The sequence below is a fragment of the Lipotes vexillifer genome, unplaced genomic scaffold (genome assembly GCF_000442215.2).
Source record: "Lipotes vexillifer unplaced genomic scaffold, Lipotes_vexillifer_v1.1 scaffold1841, whole genome shotgun sequence".
Lineage (NCBI taxonomy): Eukaryota > Metazoa > Chordata > Mammalia > Artiodactyla > Lipotidae > Lipotes > Lipotes vexillifer.
Genome location: NW_006796856.1, coordinates 5060 through 17861, shown reverse-complemented (window position 1 = coordinate 17861; position 12802 = coordinate 5060). Strand labels below are relative to the sequence as shown.

The 12802-nt window shown below is 32.2% G+C and overlaps 1 protein-coding gene across 1 annotated transcript in view; it reads right to left on the bottom strand.

Annotated features, from left to right (window-relative positions):
• Nucleotides 1–12802, bottom strand: part of TECRL (trans-2,3-enoyl-CoA reductase like) — a 40470-nt gene that overhangs the window by 25775 nt on the left and 1893 nt on the right. The window contains exons 2-4 of the mRNA XM_007469032.1: nucleotides 6945–7060; nucleotides 2296–2401; nucleotides 951–1023 (exon numbers count right to left, since the gene is read on the bottom strand). Coding sequence (XP_007469094.1) covers nucleotides 951–1023; nucleotides 2296–2401; nucleotides 6945–6985 — 220 coding nt within the window. The 5' untranslated portion in view covers nucleotides 6986–7060. The remainder of the gene's footprint in view (nucleotides 1–950; nucleotides 1024–2295; nucleotides 2402–6944; nucleotides 7061–12802) is intronic.

Below are 12802 nucleotides of genomic sequence, written 5' to 3'. Positions count from 1 at the left end.
TTTTATAAACTCTAAAATAAAGCTTGAATACATCATTTATATCCATTTATTTTCAAACTTTATAAACTAGAAATAGACCACAAAAAATAACTCTCAGGGGCTTCCCTGGTGGCGCAGTGGTTGAGAGTCCGCCTGCCAATGCAGGGGACACAGGTTCGTGCCCCGGTCTGGGAAGATCCCACATGCTGCGGAGCAGCTAGGCCCGTGGGTCATGGCTGCTGGGCCTGCGCGTCCGGAGCCTGTGCTCCGCAACAGGAGAGGCCACAACAGTGAGAGGAAAAAACTCTCAGTTAAATATGAAATGTCAACACATAACAGTAGGGCTCTGCTGTGTGTGCCTTGTGAGCTGCAGTAAAAGCTGAGAAGAGAAAGGTCCAAAGAAGATAAAAGAAATGTAATTCTTTGATCAGGACAGGTATGTTTCCCCCAAGATTAGGAACTGAGGATTTAGATTTGGTTCCAGTGTGCAGTTCACTAAATTGCTTCATCTGAGTCAAGGGACAAGACATTTAATAAAGTTATAAATAGGGAACAATATGTCACAGGAAAAAAAGCCTCTATGTTTTTTCTTTTGAAGTTATATTTAAAAGAATAATTTAATTATTTATTTTAAAAATCCTGATGGTTGTACATGATTATGTAACTATATGGCATGTTTCTTTTTCATCTCTACTCTTTCATTTTACTATCTGTCATTTTGAATGTTTATAGTCAACTTACATTTTTTGCTAGAGTTTCTATGGAAAGAAAATAAATCAAAATATGTCAGTCAAATTTGGTCTTTTAAGCCTACATAAAAATTTAATGGAGTGTTATGAAAGCAATTTAAAATTGACATTATTTTCTTATTCCTTTATATGTGCCATGTCGTTCATCATCTCTATATAGTTTAGGGCAGAGTTTTGATGTTGGCAATTTAGTATGAGTATAGAAGAATAAATTCTACATACATGGTGGTGTATACCATGGGTGATTAATGTAGTAGGCAATCCAAGAAGTGAATCCCCAATAAAAGGCACAACTCTACAAATAAAACAAAATAAAAGTTAGGGAATATATATATATATATATATATATATATATAATATATATCACATCATTTGAAGTCACCCCATACATTTATATGCCACACTGCAGCATTATGGTATAAAAAATGTTATAAATTTTCTAAGCTAGTTAAATGGAATGCTTCTTCATTCAGTAAAGTAGCATTTTAAAAGTACCTATTTGATATCACTAAGAAAATGCATTTCTTTGCTCAACACTTGTTAATATAAATGAGGATTTAGGATATAGAGAAATGTAACAATGTATTTTATGAAGATTTTTCAAGAATAGCTTTTGTCTATCAAGTAGTATATAGGAGTGAAGTAATAAAAATAATAAATAGATATTTTCCAACAGTAAATGAATAAAAGAATGAATTATTTAATCATTAGTAGTAATGTTTCTTGATTGATTATAGAGGGAAATGGCCTCGTTTTAGGTGTACTAGGCTATGATGCTGATCTTACATGACGAATTTTAATACCTTCTCTCAAAAGAGAAGCTAGTCTAAATGATTTTTTGAGGTTTGTAAAAGTTCTAGAGTTTACTGTTTCATTATAATGACAACAATAGAATGTTTGCTTGTTGAAATTCTAAGAAAACAGATATTTGCTAAAACTCAGGAATATTTTAGTAAAGAAATAATTCATTCTGAAACTAAATTTTAAATTGGAAAAGAAATTAAAATAAATTTTAATTTGAATTGGAAAACTGAATTGCACCATGTTATCTAATGTACATTTCCATTTCAATGTTCCAGAACATTTCCCGTTTTCTTGATAGTTAATTGATGGTTAATAACATTTGTATTTACCATTTTGGGGAAGAGCAAAGATATTGTCATTACACTGACACCAATCACAAATATAGGGTGTAGCATCATCATTTTAATCACATAAATGTATATTTATAAGAGGGTTTATATATGAGATTCTTCCTCTTCAAGTGGCACTTAATCTGAATTCAGTGCTAAGTATTTCCAAAATTAAAGGTGCCTAAAAGTATGTAACTTGTAACGTAAGGTCATGCCAAATATTTTATGTGATGTTATTGGTTGAGGGCAGCTCCAATGAACTAGATCGCTCAGGAAATGGCATTTCAGGAGCGGAATGTTTAAGATATGCTGATAAAGCTGAATAGAAAAATCTAAGCTTGAGAGAAATAAACATGATTTAATGATGATGTAGATGATCCAATACATAAAATTTTTCAATAACAATTAAAATTACAAAACATATCCGTTCCCACCTTTATCAAATTTTTCAAAGGTGTATGTCCTGCAGAAACCTTGTGAACAAATAAGGTTTCCAAAAGGTATCGGATATAGTGTATACAATGACAGAAGCAGGCCAAGCTAGAAAGAAAATAAAACACAAACACATTAAATTCCCTTCCAAAAATCTGGGTCACCTTATACATAAGATGTTTTATTTATTTTTTTTATTTTTTTTTAGTTTACTACAACTTTCTTTTTCTTATTATTTTTTATTTTATTATTTTTTTATGTGGACCATTTTTAAAGTCTTTATTGACTTTGTTACAATATTGCTTCTGCTTTATGTTTTGGTTTTTTGGCCTTGAGGCATGTGGGAATCTCAGCTCCCTGACCAGGGATTGAACCCACATCCCTTACATTGGAAGGCAAAGTCTTAACCATTGGACTGCCAGGGAAGTCCCTTTTTCTTATTTTTGAAGTTGCATCTTTTTTAAAATTAATTTTTACTGGAGTATAGTTGATTTACAATGTTGTGTTAGTTTCTGCTGTATAGAAAAGTGAATCAGTTATACATATACATATATTCACTCTTTTTTAGCTTCTTTTCCCATATAGATCATTACAGAGTATTGAATAGAGTTCCCTGTGCTATACAGTAGGTTCTTATTAGTTATCCATTTTATACATAGTAGTGTGTATATGTCAATGCCAATCTTTCAATTTATCCTTCCCCCACTTTTCCCCCTTGGTAATCATAAGTTTGTTTTCTACATCTGTGACTTTATTTCTATTTTGTAAATAGGTTCATTTGTATGCTACAACTTTCTATTTATTAGGAAATATTGTTTCTGGTAACCAAAACACAAGTTTTTTTGATATTTTTATTTTATTCTTGAAAATTTCTAAATTTATTTAATAATAAAAGTACTGTAACAACAGTTTCTATAAATTTACTTCTGATGACTCTCAAGATATTTCATAATAACAGTCATTAACTGTATGTTCACATCTGCCCAAGGAATATATATATAAATTTAATAATTGTAAATATGCTCATTTCAAAATGCCTTAAGGCTGAAGCAGAAAATTTACAACTTTAAAAGTATCCAAAACATACTTACAATTAATTTGACATTTTATAATATCCAAAATACATTTTTCATTGTCTGATTGTCCTTTACCAAGTACCATAGACTGAAAAAGTTCGAATTTCCTTTCCTATGGAGTCAATGCAGCTTTTGTTTTGTTTAGTTTGTTTTATGTTTGGTCTTTGACTGCCTAACATATTGCAGTATTTTGTGTTGCTTTGATTTTGTTCTTATTCTAACATATCACCTCTTCTTGTCATTTATATAACTAATATTTAAAAAGTAAATGTCAAATATGATTTATAGAAGCATGTTTTCTTGTTTATATTTAAAATATATTTCTATTAAAATATGCATCTATTTTATTATAAATAAACCTGTAAAACTTCAAAAACTATAATTGTTTTTCAAGAAAATCAATAAGGATCAAAGATTATATACTTAAATGTATAAAGGTTAAGCATAAAAATAAGCATTTCATTTACAATATGTAAAATTAAACATTGAGTCTACACTGTAAGTTTATATTAAACACAATGAATTAATGATTTCTGGTATTAATAAGAATGACTTTAGGGAAAACAAATAATCAAACAAAAACAAACCAACCTGGCTAAATCATTAGGGAATATATCATTATTCATTAATTCATAAAAGTATAATTGTACACCTATTATGGGAGAGACATGTTCTGTGTGATGTGTATATCTAAGAACAATAGACAAATTCTGAAAGAAGTGAGAAAACAAAGTGTAGATATTTGGGGAAACAGCTTTCTAGACAGTAAGAGAAGCAAAAACAAACATCCTGATATAGGAGGTTACATGTGGGTTCGAAGGACTGGTAAGAGAATCAGCATCTCTCTTAACTTGTTGGTTCTTTTGAAGAATATTTATTTATTTTTTATTTTAGTTATTTATTTTTTTTTTTGCGGTACACAGGCCTCTCACTGCCGTGGCCTCTCCCGTTGCGGAGCACAGGCTCCGGACACGCAGGCTCAGCAGCCATGGCTCACGGGAACAGCCGCTCCGCGGCATGTGGGATCTTCCCGGACCGGGGCACGAACCCGCGTTCCCTGCATCGGCAGGTGGACTCTCAACCACTGCGCCACCAGGGAAGCCCCTGAAGAATATTTATATAAATACTTGAGTAGTAGAATTTTCCATTTTGTAAGAAAGCAGAAAAATTATCTTACGCCCAGCAGTGTAGCAGAGCACTGGATGAGAAATTTTAATTTAAACTATGATTAAATTAGTTCACATATTTAATTTATATTACACCATTAGGGCATAGATATTAGCATAACAGCTAGCTACGACTTAATATCTGGATATATACCACTTTGCACATTATTGGACTTTGCACTCACCAAGTTTGATTTCATTCCAAAATATTCTGTTTAATTATGGTTGACTTCCCTTCAAACATCAACTCTTTCTCTTTCCAGTGCTAAACTAATTGAACATCTATAAATAGGCTTGGGTCTCTTTTCCCAAATGTAATATTTGAAAATATCTTAAGTTTCATCAAGTAAGTTTCAAGGTATGAGGGCTGTGAAAGAAGACACTTTATAAAGCTGCAAGGGAGGCAGTGTACCAGGTTTCTGTTGAGGAAGAATATGAAGGCAATGCTCAGATAAAAGGTTGACAATATAAGAAATTTTGCTAACAGTGGACTTTGAATTGCAGAGGGCACAGTGGAAGGATTCCGGGAGTTGAGAAGGGCTCAGGAAAGGCAAAAAATAGATTTTAGAGTTTTTTTAGATGGAGTGTGGTATATGAGGGATGATCTGACCTCTACTAGACACTCAAATTTCAAAAGTAGTTTGTGTGTTTGTGTGTATCTCCTCTGAATGATTTAATATAAACTTCACATATTTGCTCCTTAGGAAGAATGTGGAACAGATACATTTATCACTGAGAAGTTATAAAACATGCTGTGTTTGTGTTTAAGAATAATAACCAACTGTCGGTCAATTTCTTTGAGAATGCTGCTGGGGAAAAAGAAGTGTTCTTTTTTCATGCTGTGATATATATCTGGTACACATTATATGTTTGATCTAAAAAATGAGGGCAATTACATTCTCCTATGAACACTCCATCCCAGACTTTCTAAATGAATTGGGCATTCTCTTAACTTAAGAAAAAGAAATATAGACTTTAACATTCCAAAAGGCCCTGAGCAACTTGCCAGATACTGACCTATGATCCCTGAGATCCAATCTCCCCTTGCTTCTCTGTGCCTCTACTCTACTAGCTTTCTGTCTGCTCCTACAAAGCATCAAACTGCTATGTACCACAGATAATTTCCGTATGAAGATACCTCAGATTTACTAGTTAAAATCTGACACGCCCCTTCAGAAAAAAAAGAACATAACTTCAACATAACTTCAACATGTTCAAACATAACTTTCATAGAAAAGCCCATTTCAGAACTCACATCCAGATCAGGTTCCTCTGTTTTTATACTCTAAAAGTGCCTAATGTAAAATAAATTTTCATGTAACTGGTTCATGTATTTATTCATACAGAACATTACTATTATTTTTTATAAATCAGGTAATGTGTTAAGCAGCAATATTGACTGAGCACCAAAAGTCACCCATTATAGAAATTAAACTCTATAGAGGGAAAGACACAAATGACTATGTAAATATATAATTTTAAAGTAATTAATTGTATAAAGGAAAAACATTTTAGTAACGTATTTCTCATTGAAGGAATAAGAATGGCTAATACTAAGTAATATTGAGCTCTCTTTGAAGTTTGAAAAAAATAAAGAAGAGGGAGGCAATGGATGAAGAGGGATGGTGTGTAAGGGCATGGTAGGTATCAGGACAAGGGTGGTAATTGTGGCTGGATTACAGAATTAAGAGTGAAGGAAAGACAAATCTGAGATGAGAAATCCAGGAATCAAATTATTCTCTGTCTTCTAGCATCCTTATGACCTGAATTTTGCTTCTTAATTCACTTAGAGTTTAGTCATTTGCCCAGGTTCCTTTTTTTTTTTTTTTAACAAATTTCTAACTCTACATGTCAATGTAGCATCTTGAATGATTACTCTTTCTCTTTAATTTGTTATTTGATATGAAGAGAGAGAGAGAGAGAGGGAGACTATTTCCACAATACGTGAAGAACTATAGTTATATATTCTACTTTGATAACTGTCCTGGTTAAAAGTAAAATTTAATTTTGTAATTTTTAAAACCTTTTTCTTCCACTTTATTAGTTCAGTCATTATTTCTTTTCTATGCAATGTTGCCCATGTTTTTAGAGAAGTATTAATATTTTGAGTCCTATATATGGCCTCTCAACTTTGTAATATTAAGCTTTTCTCTTGTTGATTGTGATCATAATCAACTGAAATTACCTCTGCTTTAAGGTATATTTAAAGTATTAAGTATATTAAGTAATAGTTCCTGTTTATAAACTTAAAAGTTGGCATGCATACATTACTTCTTGTTATCTAAAATATATTACCCTAAAATTGAATCCACTATAATTGTGTTTACAAAATATATTTATTAGCATAATGTCTGTGTACTAGTTTGTCTGCTCCTTAATCTATATGTTCCATGTATATGTATTACTTACTGTACCACTGGGTGACGTAATCTTCTAGAGCTCTCTTTCATGTCATATATATATGGGATCCTCAAATAAAAGAGGAGATATATTAGCAGAGGTCCCGTGTATTCAGCCAAAAATACCTACAAAAAGAAGGTGATTTAGATTAAACAGTACATTTTATAGATATGATTAAGATTTACTTAGGACCATAATAAGCATGTCCACAGACTTAGCCTGCTACGTAAATTGGTGAAATGGACAGTTGAGCATCTATTCTTGAAAAAGAACTAAATTAAGTGCTATCGCAAATAGCAAGAAGAATTCTTCCTTGGAAGAATTAGCCAAGTGTTAAGGAAAAGGACAATCATAAATGGTTAATTTAACTAAAAATATTGAACATAATGATTTCTTCATAAATAGTACACAGGAATTTTTATTTAATCAAACAATCATAAATGCATTTCTCATGTCTCTCCAGCCCCATACAAATGAATCTTCTGTGCTAACTGTCTTTGTCATTGAATGGAATCGGAAATAGTTTCTCTTTCTTTCTTTTAATCTTTTTATGGCCATGTCATTTTGAACTCAATTGACTTGACACTTATTTGAACTCAATTGATTTGAACTCAATTGATTGAAATAATTTGCTTCTCTCTTTTGGAAATTTTAGATTAATTCTAATGAGTCTGAGTGAGTAGTTTTACAAGATTGACTTCTGAATTCTGGAGCTAAAGTGGCAACCATGTATGTGGAGAGAGATATCCAATCTACAGAGACACTATCATAAAAATTGGAAAAATAATTGAAAATGAGACCTTGTGATTGCAGAAAGATAATTGACTTGTTTTCTAATAGTTTTCTGAATCTGGTGACTGTCAATTATTTGGTTTCGTTTTGATGCTAAAACCAGGTTAAAGTCACATTCTGAAAATTTCAGGCAAAAAAGCGAAAATAATTTCCTCAATGGGTGTTCAAAGAGAAGAGAAAGAATACAAACATGACAATGATAAATTCGACTGCCATTACTACTTTGCTTTGTCTTTGCCAATTTTTATCATTTTTCTAAGGTAGGAAACTTGAAGTTGTACATATTTTGCTCAAAAATACAGGTGTTCACATTGATTATTAATTATGCTCTTATCTCTGGTGAGAATTTTGTGTAGCTACATGGTTAAAATATATGATATATGCACATACATATATAATTACATATATATGTATATATACACATGTATAAATAGCTATTTATACATGCAGGTTTCTTCAGTTATACTTTTTCTAAATGATATTTATTATCTCATGAGGCAAGAAAGACGTTTCTGTGAGGATAAGAACAGTGCAACATCTGATAAATTCAGTATTAAAGCAACATTTTTACTGAGAGAAGAGACTATATTAATTTATGGCATACAATGTTCCTGATTATTCAGATATGGAATAAAAATGTTTACCACTTTTTTTTTTTTGGTACGCGGTCCTCTCACTGTTGTGGCCTCTCCCATTGTGGAGCACAGGCTCTGGACACGCAGGCTCAGCGGCCATGGCTCACGGGCCTAGCCGCTCTGCGGCATGTGGGATGTCCCCGGACCAGGGCATGAACCCGTGTCCCCTGCATTGGCAGGTGGACTCTTAACCACTGCACCACCAGGGAAGCCCTGTTTACCACTTTTGAATGTCTGATAATATAATCTAGTTAATAATACTCTAGAATAATTAGGATAGTGATTGTTTTATTACAACAAAAAGTTTAAAATATCTATTTCAATGCCTCTGACCTAGTCAAGTCAATTTTGAGCAAGTTCTATTGTAATATGTCAGAAATGAAAAATGTTGTAAACAATAATTAACCTGACCAAATGTCACTCTTTATTGTTAGTAAAAATGTTATCACAAATATGAAACTTTTTTGGATCAGAGAAAATTAAACTACAATCTTGTCTCCATCATCTCCTAAAAAAAATCAGGGGACCCTGCTAGCTTACAATAATATGTTCTAGAAGACCCAGCATTTTATCACAAATATTGTTCATGCTGAAACATGGGGGTTAAAAGAGTACCGAAGTATGAAGGATACATCCGGACCTGAAAGAACTGGAGGATAATAAGAAATAACTTTTAGACAATTCATCTTTCAAGCAAAATGTCTATTTGGGTGCAGATAGAAGGAATAGAGATATTTGATTATATTTAGGAAGTAATCAGAAAATAGATTTAAAGAAAAACAAGAGCCATGTAGAGAAATATTAATAAAACAGACTTCTGAAACAGGAATTGCTCTTCTTCTACCAAAAAAGAGTAAAAACAAGACTAGAGCCAAAATAAACATACAAACATATGTATTTACAGGTATACAGCCTAAGCAAAGCAGGTGAATTTACAAAGACTGGGAACTCCATAATCCAAAAGTTTAATAGGGATTCTATATTCAAAATAAGCAGATGCACTTTCTTTTTACTTTGAAGATATATACTACTTTTAAATTCCAATTTATTTCTGACATCAAGTTATTTTCATTCATCTCCTTATAGAAAGTTCTCTGTTTTAAACTTAGGTGTTGCTTTAAATGTAAAATCCATTATTTCTACTAGGCAAGCTATGTAATTAGGATTTTTGGAGCTTCTGTGGAATATTCAAATTGGTATATATCTAAATTGAAAAGGAAGAAGGCAATAAGCTGTTTAGAGAATATAAATTGAAACATTCAGCTGCAATTGCTGTGAACTGATTAAGACCCTTGTACTCAGACTGCACTTAATGTATTTCATTCTCCCTTAAATTTTCTTTTTAGTCCTGTCATTATTAGGGTGGTGTTGGCTTTACTTATTTTCTAAAGTAGCAATTGACAGTCAAAAGCAAAATAAATTGCACATTTCACAGTTGTTGGAAGTTGCTGACAAAAATAAAGTAGTGCCAACCTTAATTTTCCAAAGATAGGAGATCTACTAAGTAAAATTACAAAAACATTTCCCAGTAGTAATATCACTTTTTACTCAGTGAATACTATTGAAGGTAATATGATGCTAGAAGGATTTTTTTCAAAGAAAAAATAACTATTATATGCATAACATGTAATGGAGAATTCTATTCTCATGTTATTCAAACAAACCATCCTAATGAGATCAGCAAGAAAAATTGATCGAAATGTTTTTCAGGCTCCAAAGAGCTACTGAGTCACTGAAGAATTAGAAGGTCAAGATGTTTTAAATGGAGCTCCAGAGAAGTGATTGACCTGGGATATGAAGCTTGGTAACAGCCTGATAAAAAGACCAAATCTTTTGAGGGTGCTTGAGAATGGAAGTAAAAAAATTATTGCTTGGTAACTTTCAAAGACAGAGGTGGCTCTATAAAATCTCCAGGATTTGGGCTTGGATCTAGAAGAGTTACACCTTAGGAGTGAAGATGGGGCAGAAATAGATTTGTCTTCATAGATACTGAAGCTCAGTTTGAAATCATTTCAATCATGGATTGGAATGAGATGACCTGTACACAATAGTGCCATTAGTCCATCTGCAGAATGATAGACTATCTTTGAAAGACAATAACATCATCCTAGGCCTCAAGTGATCTTTAAATTTATTCACATAAATTTTCCCACACTAAGTGAGAAATATGAAGGTATACAAGGAGTGAAGATATTGTGACCATAACTGAAGGACATTGAAAACAGAACTAAAGATTCACATAACAGAATTATCAGTTAGATTTAGAAAATAATTTTTTAATGTTCAAAGAAAAATAAAAGGTTGAGAATTGAGGCAGATATTTGAAAACTCTTTAAAGAAAAGTATGAAAACATAATATAAATCCCAAAAGAAGAATACAAAGAGAATAATAGAGAATCAAAAGATGACAAGATTATGCTAATTTTTCAAATTAAATATATATCAAACCATAGACTCAGATAACACAAACCCAAAGCAGGACAAATAAAACCACAATCATAACTATGTACACCATAATCCAACTTCTGATAATCAAACGAAAGTAGAATTTTAAATAAGCCAGGGAAAAGACTTAAGGAGTACAGTAGACTTTTCAACAAAAACAATGGGAGTCAGAAGTCAAAATAATGCAGTTTTGTGAAGTAAGGACAAAAATAACTGCCAACCTGTATTTTTTTCTGCAAAAATATTCTCTAAGAATAGAAGTTAAATAAGTTCAATAAATACATTTTAAGATGAACCATAATTGAGAGAACTCATCAAAGACAGAACCAGAATAAAGCTTTAAAAGTGCTTTTAAGGAAGAAGGATAATGATACCAGATGTAAGCTCAGTATTAGAAGGAAAAATGAAATTGCAGTAAAAAGGATAAATTTAAATAAAGATTAGCCACATGATATTATAGTAGTGGATTTTAACTTTAAAGTATATAATTTAAATATATCACAGTAATAGAAAAGTCAGGAGGAGCCTAAATACCTTAACGGTATTCAACTCTCTGTGAAGTATTTTCACATTAATAAACAATTTTTATTAGTATTTAATATTTTAAAGATGCACATTATAATCTCTTGAGTAATCTCTAGAGTTAGTGAAAAATAAGATATAACTACCAAAATACCAGAGAGGCTAATAGAAAAGATAGTATGGCAATTAATCCATATGGAGTAAGAAAAAAAAAAAGCCAACAATAGATTATAGGACACATGAGGCAAATTAAAAATAAACATTAAGTTTGACAATTAAAAAATAGATAATTCTTTATAATAAAAAATTATGATTAAAACATAAAAATATTAAACTATTAGAAGAACTCATAAAAGAAAAACTCCTGGGCCTAAGGCTAGGCAAAGCTTTCTTACATATGATAGTGAAGGCAAGATCCTTAAAAGAAAACATTATTAAATTAGGTTGCATTAAAATTGAAAACTTTTTGTACAGCAACAAAAGTCCTGTTAAGAGGGTGAAAAGGCTAGTTAAAACTGAGAGAAAATATTTGCAAACCACGTATCAGACAAAGGACTTGTATGTAGAATATAAAAGTTACTCTTAAAACTCAACAGTGGTCCCAGAGAAATAAAAAACTATGTTCATACCAACACCTACACTCAGATAGGTAGTAGCTTTATTTGTAACAGCAAAATACTGACAACTAGTCAAATGTCTGTCGATGGGTGAATAATTAAACAAACCCTATTACATACATACAAATGAGTACCACTTACCAATAAAAAGAAGCTAAGTATTGATATACATGCAACAGCCAGGATGGATCCCAAGGGCACTATGCTTAGAGAAAAATAAACATCAATCAAAAAATATTTGATTCTGTTTATATAGAAATTGCCACATGACAGAAATATAGAGTTGAGAAACAGGTTGGTGGTTGCCCCAGGATAGGAAAAAGAGTATGTGAATACAGAGGGGTAATATGAAGGAGTTTCTTTGTGGGAATGAATAATTCTGTATCTGATTTTGGTGGTGAATACATGAATCTATGCAAGAGATAAATTGCATAGGACTATATACACACATGAATGAATATAAAAATGGTGAAAACTGAATAAGATCTTTAGTTAATAGGATTTGTGTGATGGGAATTATTATATTATTATAATAAGCCTTTCTCCTAAGTCTTCCAATAAGTTCCATGAGGCAAGAATTTTCTCAATATTCTGTAACAAACTCTTAGTTTCATGAAAAATATTATTAAAATCTTAATTTTGACTTTGCTAAATTGAAGAGATTATTTCCCACAAAAGGAATACTTAGGATAGGGCTTCCCTGGTGGCACAGTGGTTGAGAGTCTGCCTGCCGATGTAAGGGACGCGGGTTCGTGGCCCAGTCCGGGAAGATCCCACATGCCGCGGAGCGGCTAGGCCCGTGAGCCATGGCCGCTGAGCCTGTGCGTCCGGAGCCTGTGCTCCGCAACGGGAGAGG